This window comes from Syngnathus leptorhynchus, chromosome 19, assembly GCF_054491065.1.
Source record: "Syngnathus leptorhynchus isolate UIUO chromosome 19, UIUO_Slep, whole genome shotgun sequence".
Taxonomy (NCBI): domain Eukaryota; kingdom Metazoa; phylum Chordata; class Actinopteri; order Syngnathiformes; family Syngnathidae; genus Syngnathus; species Syngnathus leptorhynchus.
The window spans coordinates 3,217,221-3,227,272 of record NC_141213.1 but is presented as its reverse complement, the minus strand read 5'-3'; the positions used below and the strand labels follow the sequence as shown (position 1 = coordinate 3,227,272).

The following is a 10,052-nucleotide window of genomic DNA, read 5'->3' as shown; positions in this document are numbered from 1 at the left end:
ATATATATATTTTTTTTCCAAAAGTCATGTGATTAGTGTTGAGTCAAAGATTCATTGTAACTGGCGCTCAAAGGCTGAGTCCGATTGGGTCCGGTGTTGATGGGAGGACCGAATAAATAGCGAGCCCAGATGCGCTTCGGGATGAGACGAAGCAGAGAAAGCGAGCAGGAAGCCTCGAAGTGTGCTGCTTGTGCGCTCAAAGTGGACAGCCATTGTAACTTTGAATTCAACTTGTCGGCTTCTCTCCGCTTCTTTGGCACTTTACCTTGCTCATACTTCTCGTTTCCTATTATCGCTAAGGTCCGTGAAGTAGTCGCCGTCTTCTGGTCTCCGGTTTACATAAAGAGTGGTCAACCTTGCGTTCGCTCCCTCGTTTATTTTTTATTTTTTTGGTTTTGCTTACTTAACTGTCCAAACATGATGATGATCATCGCGGAGTTCTTCGTGGTCATCCTGAAGGTTCTTTGGGCTTTCGTAACAGCCGGGGCGAAGTGGGTGGTGCGACCTAAGGAGAAGAGCGTGGCCGGACAGGTGTGCGTTATCACCGGGGCTGGAAGTGGCCTCGGGCGGCTCTTCGCCAAGGAGTTCGCCCGGCGGAGAGCCATCCTGGTGCTGTGGGACATTAACAGCCAAAGCAACGAGGAGACGGCAGAGATGGTGCGGCAGATTTACCACGAAGTGGACACGCCGACCTCCAAAGATGGTGGGTGATGTGGTGTTATTTAATGCCGGTATTTTTTATTTTTTTTGGATACATAATGGATTTGATTTCTTCTTGGCAGAAATGATGTTAAATCACGTGACCTCCGCATTTGCACTAGAAAACGTGTTTTCCGTGCATTGCACGCTGAAATGCATGCACGTTATGTAATCTTAACTCGTCTGACATTCCACTACTTTGATGATTTATTCTGTGAATTGCATACGACGCCTACAACTGGATGCGGATTCAAGTTGAATGCCAACTGTGCCAAGGCCAAAAATCCTAATTTTGCATTTCCTCCACACTAGATGGCATGTGTCACAAAAATTTTACAATTATTAAATTTCTGTATTTCTAGCCACAAAGAAAAAAAAGACTATACTAAAATCCAGCAATTAAAATAGTACGTTTTGCATAAATAATGTTCATGCACTGGAAATGAAAGAAATGCTAAATCGACCAATCCTGTCAGAAAAACTTATGTGCAACTTTTTTTTTTTTTTACTGTGACTACTTTAGGTGGCGTTGAAGAAGTGCCCCCATTCCAACCCCAGGTTTACACGTACGCGTGCGACGTGGGCAAACGCGAGAGCGTGTACTCCACAGCTGAGAAGGTGCGTCGAGAAGTGGGCGAGGTGGACATACTCATCAACAACGCCGGTGTGGTGTCGGGTCACCATCTCCTGGAATGTCCCGATGAATTGATCGAGCGCACCATGGTGGTCAACTGCCACGCGCACTTTTGGGTGAGGTGATACACGCACGCAAAAAAAAATGATTATAGCCATGAACTAACATTCCCACAATGATTTCCATTTTGACATGCATGCCAACAATTAATCTGATCCCTCACGTGGGCCGGGCTAGAGAATCGAATTTGCTTTGGTACTTGTATGATAAACAAGGAATAGTTGTTTGTGCATTTTTAGAATGCCACCAGAGGGAAATTAAATCACAGACTTGTTCTTGTCTCAGACGGCTTCAGTCGGAGATGATGCCATTTTATTCATTCCAATGGTCCTAAAATTATTTATTTTGGTAAAAACAATCAATTAAGATTTTTCAACCGTCAATGCCAGCGATTCACAATTAAATGCTCTCACAGTAGTTGGCACTTCGGAACGTACCTGTTTGTCCAACTTGGATCACAGGGCTCGAATGCATTTTTGTTTTCCAAAGGCCATTAAATCTGTGAGCAAAACATGTCAATTGGATTTCAAGTACAAATACACAAAAAGTGCCTGCGTGTGTGTGCGCTCCTGATGAAAGAAGGTCTTAATGAATGGAGACAACCCGAGTGGAGGATGTGGTTCATTAAAAACACAAGGGGCTTTAATGGAGCTCAGACGACAGCAGCATCCCTTTCCTACGTCAACGCGGTATGGCCGCGTGCTGCATGCAAATGTTATCCAATCCAATTTGGAGAAAATGAAAATAGAAAAAATCATTCCATGTGCTTTCAGATTTGGAAGCTTGACACGTTTATGTCTAAACGCATGGCGAGGGGTCTCACAAAATCATGACAGCGGGTTTACAACTTGGTCATCACCTAAAAAGGCACCCCCTGGGTCAAAGAGTAGCCGAGACAGCCTGATTTAGGATGCAGGAAATTTCCTTTTACGAGCAAAGTCGTCAAGCCAGGACGCCGATGATAACTCTTTTTTTTTTTTTTTTGGTCCAAATATTAGTTTCGATACTTGTCACACCGCGTTACAAAAATAATGGGATGTGTAGGTAGGTAGGGAGGATGCTTTCAATTGCCCAGATAATATGGGTAATGTCAGTTGTGTTTGGCGTTCTTATTCGAGACGGTTCACACGTCGGACTGAGCAGAAGCCCTCCTCGCCGTCTCGAGATGGTTATTTTTTTTCTTTCCCCCAAATCGTACGCCCTAAGTGTTGTGGCGGGAAAAGAGCAGGGCCAAGGAGGCAGCACCGGGCCGCGGGGTGGGCGAGATGAGAGGCTAATGGTAAGCTGCTATTGACCCACTTTATCTGACAATTGCTTTCTTGTCTGCGGATCCGCTTGACGAGATGCCAGGCGACAGGAGCCAAGTTCCGCGGACCGCATTCCTGCTGTAGCCAGAGAATGGAGGCAGCCAGGCAGAAGGGTCCTACTTGACTGGTTTTATATATCGAGGAGGGGTGGGCGGGGTGGGGGTCCTCAGGCACCTGTGTAAAACCAGACGTGACTACTTGATACCTGCTCGTGAATTTGCCGACATTGGTCAAAGGCATTCACTCGAAACATTGAAGCGGCGAATGGGAGTCGGAAGCGTCAGCTAGTGAATCAGATTCCGCGATCTGCCTTCGGTCGGATCTCCTGCTTCGTAGCGTTGGAGAAGTTAGCTTAATTAAGAGACCATCTGGCCCGATATTTTGTTCATATTCGTATCGGCGAGGCGCTAATGCGGCCTGACATCCCAGGTGCAGGAAGCTTTTGTGAAGGACCCCCAGCGCTTCCCCTCCCTCGCCGCAATTAGGTGGAGCGGCGGGGCAGGGGCCACTCCACGTAGGCCTGTGTCAGCGGGTAATTTAGCGGAACGCCGAGGCCCAATTACGGCCCGCTCTGATGTAAGACACGAGCCCCCCGGTCGCCTTCACACATTTTGTGTCCGATAGGTCGGCAGGGGTCACGGCCGCATGCCGGGAGCTGCCATGGAGAGGCGGGACGGCCGTTTTTAGAACATGGGGATGAGCCTACAGTATACGGCTTTTCCGATTTCATACTTCAATAGCGGCGGGTCTGGAACGTATCCTCGGCAATTAGCGAGGGGGGGTTGATGAATTTTACAGAAAGTGTTCGCAGTGTTGGCTCACGTCGGGGAATCTCCTGCCAGAGCGATCCATCCCTTTGCTTTCTGAACGTTTACAGTGGGAGTGAGAAAGTTTGGCTCAAGTCGCATCAGGACATATCTTAAGTTAATGCTTCATTTGCACGCAACATCCTCCCTCATCCGCCGCCGTTTCTGGCTCGCACGCAACCCCCTCGCCCCCCTTGGCGTTTCGATTAGCAGCTTCAAATTTATTTCTTGGAAAAGTGCAGATGTCTGGAGGCCAATCCAAAGCGCTTTTACCTGGCCGTAGAGCCATCCAAAACGGTTAAATCCTCCTTTTTTATTGCTTCCAAGTTTCATTACCTGGCAAAAAAAAAAAAAAAAATGAACCGAGACGCCCGCAGATGCTCTGACGCAGCTTTAACAAGGCCTTCCCTCCCCCTTCGCAAGTGTGCTGCTATCTGGTACCACGCTCCCTCTGGTTCTGTTTACAGAGAAGGTACATTTTTTTTCCCTGCAAGACTCCCCCCTGCCATAAAACTCTAACTTTTTATAAGAAGCCAGACTTACTGGAAATATAGTGGCATGCAAATGAATAGATCCTCTGCATGCAAACTAGGATAAATCTATTCTAATGATTAGATTTTTACTTTGCAGCAAACTTCGAGTCAAAAGCTGCTACAATGACGCAGCATGGCGCCCAACAAAAGGCCCGCCGGTTGTTTTTCCGATACCCTGCCGGGAGAATGATTGGTCAGTTCCCGTGATGTGTCACACCTGCCGATTGGCCCCCCTTGGGTCCCCAGGATGGAAGTTAGGCCCTTAAGGGTTGATCCATAACCTAATCCTTTTCTTGCAGTCACGTGCACACGGCAAAAGTGCATTAGTTTGCGTGCCTGCATTTCTTCTCATGGCCACTGGGGGGCGAGAACATAAATTAAAAACCTTGTGATTTTTTTTTTTTAGGGAGTGAAATTAGCATAAGCCGTACCGATCATTAATTAATATTTAAAAATAGATTGTTTCATTGAATTATGGGGTTTAAATTGGGTAGGCTGACTTTAATCATGAATCGTTTTGTGATTGGCGCTGTCGCCAGCTCTTTAGTGGCCGTCCTCAACAATGCTCATGAGAGATTTGTGTGGGAAAAGATCACACACATCACATTACATACCTGCTCATCCAGTGAATACCTGAAGGGAGGGGCACAGGAGGTGGGCTGACACCTCCCACTCTTTTCTTTTCACACCTGCCAAAAAGAAACTTTTTTTCACATTCCACTCTTCAATTCATTTTTATGCCTCTTATGAATTCAGACGCCTCTTTGTGCGTAACCATGGAGAAATGTGAAGAAAAAAAAAAAAAAAAAGACCGATCAAAGGGCTTTGGCACAAGTGAACTTACTTTATTTTCCGCTGTCCTCTGTGCCCCCCCCCCCCCCTCCTTCCTCCTCTCCTCACCCGCAGACCACCAAGGCGTTTCTCCCCAAGATGCTGGAGCTGAACCACGGCCATATTGTGACGGTTGCCAGCTCCTTGGGTTTGTTCAGCACAGCTGGAGTGGAGGTTAGTATCACAACACAGCACATGCACATTCATGGTTCCCACCATCCTGAAAAAAGCCAAAACAAAACACAATGCTTTTAACGCCAAATCCAAGACGACGCTGACAACCCCCCCCGTTAAATTGTGGAGGGGGGGGGGCGCTCCAGAATGAGCTGACAGCTCCCCGAGCGACGGAGACATCTTCATCACGACTTACTCTGTATTCATGCCACTGCCAATTTCCACGGAAAAACTCTGGGCTTTTTTATTCCGTGGAGCACTTTGAATTTTTTTGGGGGGAAAACATCCAACCACCTTAAAAACGTGACATTAAGAAACAGAAAAATAACTTTGAGATTGTTGCGTGTGTGCGTGTGGGCTCAGTGCTAACCTGACAGATTTTGTTTTGACCTCTCCAGGATTACTGCGCCAGTAAATTCGGCGCCATCGGCTTCCACGAGTCGCTGAGCCACGAACTGAAGGCCTCGGAGAAGGACGGTATCAACATGACGCTGGTGTGTCCTTACCTGGTGGACACGGGCATGTTCAAAGGCTGCAGAATAAGGCAAGTCTTCTTTTTTTTTTCTTTTTTTTTTTCTGGTGCACCTGGCAAGAGTTTGCGCTCACTGATTTTCACCCAATAAAAAAAATGGCTGACTAATAGCATTTGATCTTCAAAGTCGCGGTCAGACTCGCCTCTTTTGTTCCTCGTTGTTGCCGAAAGAGAGAGCGTGACACTTTCCCAGCGGAGCCTTGCCAGTTGGTGCACCTGGCTCAATAAGCTCCGCCCCCCCCTCTTTTCCTCACTCAGCAGGGAATCAACTTCCTAATGAAATAAAGAGCATACTGTACATGTTAAGCAATCTCGGTTTAGGGGAGGGTTAACCTTTGACCTTCTCCACTCAGGAAGGAGATCGAACCCTTTCTGCCTCCCTTGAAGCCCGAATTCTGCGTCAAGCAGGCCATGCGCGCCATTCTCACCGACCAGCCCATGATCTGCACGCCTCGCATCGTCTACATGGTCAACTTCATGAAAAGGTAAGCCCCGCCCTCTCGGTCACCGCCCACAAAAGTCAGTCAGCGCTAACCGCCTGTCCCGCCCCGTGCAGCATCCTGCCCTTCGAGGCCATCGTGTGCATGTACCGCTTCCTGGGTGCCGACAAGTGCATGTACCCTTTCCTGGCCCAGCGGAAGGAGGCCATGAACAACAACGAGGCCAAGAACGGGATCTAGGGGGCGCCGGCCGTAACATGAACAAGGGACGGGAGCGCATAATCATGCACGAGGAAATGACCACTGAGGGGAGGGGGGGGGGGGGGGGGGGGGGATGGCGGCAAAGCGGAAAGACTGAATCTAGACTGGTGCACTTGCATTGAGCAAATGCCAAGGTTTACCATATTGTTCCTCTGGGACAAAGAAAGCTGTGTACTACACAATGGATTTATTTGTTGTTTTTATGCGTGTGTGTGTTTTATTTTTTTATTTTTTAAAGAGACATCTATATACTGTGTCACTAGTTTTGAAGCGGTATCCAATAATTAACTATTTAGTCACCAGCCTTATCTAGTGTCATTGTGGAAAATATACAGTATGTTACTGTACAGACAGTAAAAACAACAAACGTTTCTTTTTTTTTCACTTTTCTTTTTTGTAGACCTGCACTGTAATTTTTCTAAGCTTTCTCTACACTGCCAACTCACGTTAAGACATATTTAAAAAGGAAGCCCCCCCCCTGCCCTTGTTCAAACAGTCCAATCAGCTCTCAAAATGGAGAATGTATATGTTCATGGTGTAGTTGTATCTGTTACTAGATGACCGCTGGTGGGAAATGTATTAAAATATTTTTTTTTTCTTCACCCCCTTTAAAGAAAAAAAAAGGTAACACTGTGCTGTCAATTTGTCCCGTTGAAAATGTGTTGTAAATGTCGGTAGTAGCCAAGTAACCCAAATGAGCGTCTCCCTATATTGTGTGTCATGTATGGAAATTTGCAATATGGGGAAGACTCGGTTTTAAAAGACATTCCCGTAGGCGTCATTCCTTCAGTCATGGCGATGAGCCTCGATTCTCTACCTCTTTGTTATTTTTGCCTTTTTTTTTTTATTTTTGTTTGACAGTATGACCTATTTTTTTTTTTTTTCCGTTTTCTGAAGACTGCTCCATAGCAAAGCAAAGTGTGGTTCCGATGTTTAGTGTCTCTACCTAACTTAAATTAATAAAGTGATTTAGATTATTACAACGTGGTGTTTCAGTTTTTTTTTTTTTTCCTTCTACATTACAAATTGTATGACGGGCTGGTGTGCTTTCTCCGAACGGGGTGACTCACCCGTCAAGAAAACTTCCATCTTCTCTGATTCCCTTTGTGTTCTAACCCCGCCCGTGTTGGACACCGACTGAGTCAAAATTGGGTGTCGGCCTGGCGGGGTATGAGTTGGCTTTTGTTAGGAAACACAATAGGAAATGATCAGGTTGACAAAATCACTGGTTCAGATGAGCTAAGCAAAATCAAATAAAGCATCTGTGCCACCCACCTTGAGCTCCGATCGACATCACTGGATGAGGAGGATGCTTGAAATGAATTCTAATAAGGAGAGAGAACCACTGGAGAACTGGTCAATATATTATCAATATATTTTGTACAGTGTAAATCCTTAAAGGCAGAATTGTTTTTTTTTTCTGTGGGCATCTATTGGATTCCTCTCATTCTTTCATCCTGCCGCCACTAATTAAGAGGCATATAAGGATTCAGTTGGGAGAAAAAAAAAATCGATGATCCCAACATTGGTATTGCTCCGCTGCCGCATTGATTTTCTTTCTCTTCTAAGCATGGAGGTTCACTTCCTATCTTGGCTCCTCTGAGCCAGGCGATTCATCTGGGACCTAAACATGGCCTAAAGCAGCTCTGCCAGTGCATGATCAAGCTTCTGGAATAGAGATGTGCCACTAATGCGTGTGAACAGCCTTGGCGCTACTCAATGGCTAGCAGATGTAGCTGCCAGCTGAGTCCATTAGTCAGCGTGGCTGAATTAAGAACCCTCCCCCTTCCTTTTGCTTCTCCATCCGACCGAGAAGGAGCGGCGAAAGGCGGCGCAGGTGCCACGCCGGCAAACAGGTGAGGGGAATGCACAGGTTATGTGCATATGGAATCATTGGAGATCAATGGAAGGAAGATTGGAAGGTTAGCAGCATAGAAAAAAAAGGAACATTTTGGGCTTGAAAAAAAAAAAAAAAATCTTTATGTAATATAGTTATTTAGAAAAAAATGCTACATTACAGTTTTTGGTTAAAGGTGATGAGGCAAATAATTTCCTGACTTTTGGGGTGTCCCACGGCCCACGATCTGATTAGAATAGATCCGCCCCTGCACTTGTACTGAATTTTTAATTTTGAGGCAAAAGAAGACACGGACATGTTTGTCCACATGAACTGAGGTGTTTTTACTGCATTCCAACAACAAAAACAAACACTGAAGTCACGTCGTTCTCAACAATCTCGTACCGACACCGGCAATAAAAAGCACTCAGTCGATGTTGCGACGGGTCAACGAGACACACACAATGGGCGTAGATGTGATCGACGAAACGGTGGCGGGCGGGCGGGCTGGCTGGCGGACGGGCAAGTGGGCGGGACAAGTTCAAACGGGACAGACGGACAGTCCGACCTTCGCGTCTCGCCACTTTTGTCCGCATGAAAAAAAATTAAGTTATGTTCACTTTCAGAATATGATACTCTTGCAATTCATACACGTTCATATAGATAGATGAACTTTTTTTTTGTTTTTTTTTTGTACGTCAGCATACAAGGTAAGCTAGGTGACTGACTATATATGAAGACAACGACTAGAACTTTCACAGCACTGGCATTGGTTAATTTTAAATACAGTACTCAAGCATTGTTAGATTAAGAACAGAATAAAAGAAACAGAAAGCCCCGAAACAAAGAAGCTACAGGTTTTCGCTCGTCTAAAATGTTTCTTTTTTTTGTCGTTTAATGCCATGATGTACATATTTGTGTTAACCATACCGACAAATATGAATCCGTTGGGAACGTTGGACATCCCTTCAATTAATACAGGACCATGCATATCGCTTTGATTCTTCTTATTATGCGAAACCGAGACGCAACGGGTCACTAATGTGTGGAGATAGTGTTGTCTTCACATAGACTCGGGTAATGGGGGGGGGGGTTTAGTCGCTTGCTTCATGGTGCACATCCACCCTATTGCATGTTGACAGGTTATGCAGGATACAGTGGCCATCGTGGGGGGAAAGGGAAAGGAAAAGCTCGGGTGTGTGTGGGAGGGGCGGATTAGTTACATTGCGGGCTCAGGCGGGGGGGGGGGGGGGTATTGGGCTGTGTTCCCAAGAGAGAAAAAAAAGAGAGGGAGGGAGGGAGGGGGGGGGGGGTCAGCTCCTGGACGACAGCCTTTGAATCCGTGCAGACCTGAGTGGTGGTGCCTGAGTTAGTCTGTTTAATGTCCGTCGTCCCTCCCGCAGGTTTCGGTGCTCTGCGGACACAAAAGCAAATTGCGTTGCTGTCTGGGGTCGGCTGGAGAATTTCTCTGACCTGTTCCTTGTGTTACCCTAGCGAGTCCTTCAGCTTCTAATGGATATGAAAAGCAAGATGTCACAAGAGGGGGCGGGAGGAGGGGGGGGGAGTGATGAGGACATATCACTTGAGGAAAAATCAGTATTTATTTCAAAATTGATATTGAGTGACTTCAATTTGTTTGTATTTCCCCAAATTTTTGATTGCTGATGATCATTTTGAATTCTTCTTCTACAAAGTTGTCTTTCCTCACGTTCTTCTGCTTTTCAACGGGAGCTGCAAGAATACAGCCCGGCCCGAATATTCTTTTTTTTTTTCCCCCCTCCTCAGTGCACACCTACTAGGAAAGTATTCCAGAAATGATGGGACAGGGATTTCCTCATCCTCTTTCCTTTCCTAACGAGCTCATGGCGGGCGGAGGGTTTTTTGGAAACCGGGGAAGTTACGCGGAGAAAGCCTGTCCGCTCGGATGCGGCGTTAGCG

General features: G+C 46.3%; 2 protein-coding genes across 14 annotated transcripts in view; one reads left to right on the top strand and one right to left on the bottom strand.

Annotated features, from left to right (window-relative positions):
- The first annotated feature begins 93 nt into the window (after positions 1-93).
- rdh10a (retinol dehydrogenase 10a) lies at positions 94-6,338 on the top strand. Of its 2 annotated transcripts, none has more exons than XM_085938781.1 (6): positions 94-703; positions 1,223-1,449; positions 4,946-5,044; positions 5,443-5,592; positions 5,934-6,061; positions 6,133-6,338. In XM_085938781.1, exons 1-6 carry the CDS (start codon positions 130-132, stop codon positions 6,254-6,256), a joined length of 1,302 nt encoding a protein of 433 aa, XP_085794907.1. In that variant the 5' UTR covers positions 94-129; the 3' UTR covers positions 6,257-6,338. The 2 variants fall into 2 exon arrangements, with proteins under 2 accessions (XP_085794907.1, XP_085794905.1); XM_085938779.1 differs by having other exon boundaries at positions 98-703; positions 5,443-5,588; positions 5,930-6,061.
- Positions 374-10,052, bottom strand: part of stau2 (staufen double-stranded RNA binding protein 2) — a 40,670-nt gene continuing 30,991 nt past the window's right edge. For 2 of the 12 annotated variants that reach the window (XM_085938767.1, XM_085938768.1), the window contains exon 14: positions 7,363-7,602. In XM_085938767.1, coding sequence (XP_085794893.1) covers positions 7,486-7,602 — 117 coding nt within the window. In that variant the 3' untranslated portion in view covers positions 7,363-7,485. Of the gene's footprint in view, positions 4,729-4,883; positions 5,551-5,719; positions 5,850-7,347; positions 7,603-9,345; positions 9,624-10,052 lie in introns of those variants that run through there. The other 10 variants (XM_085938769.1, XM_085938772.1, XR_015069142.1 and 7 more) reach the window with 9 other exon arrangements.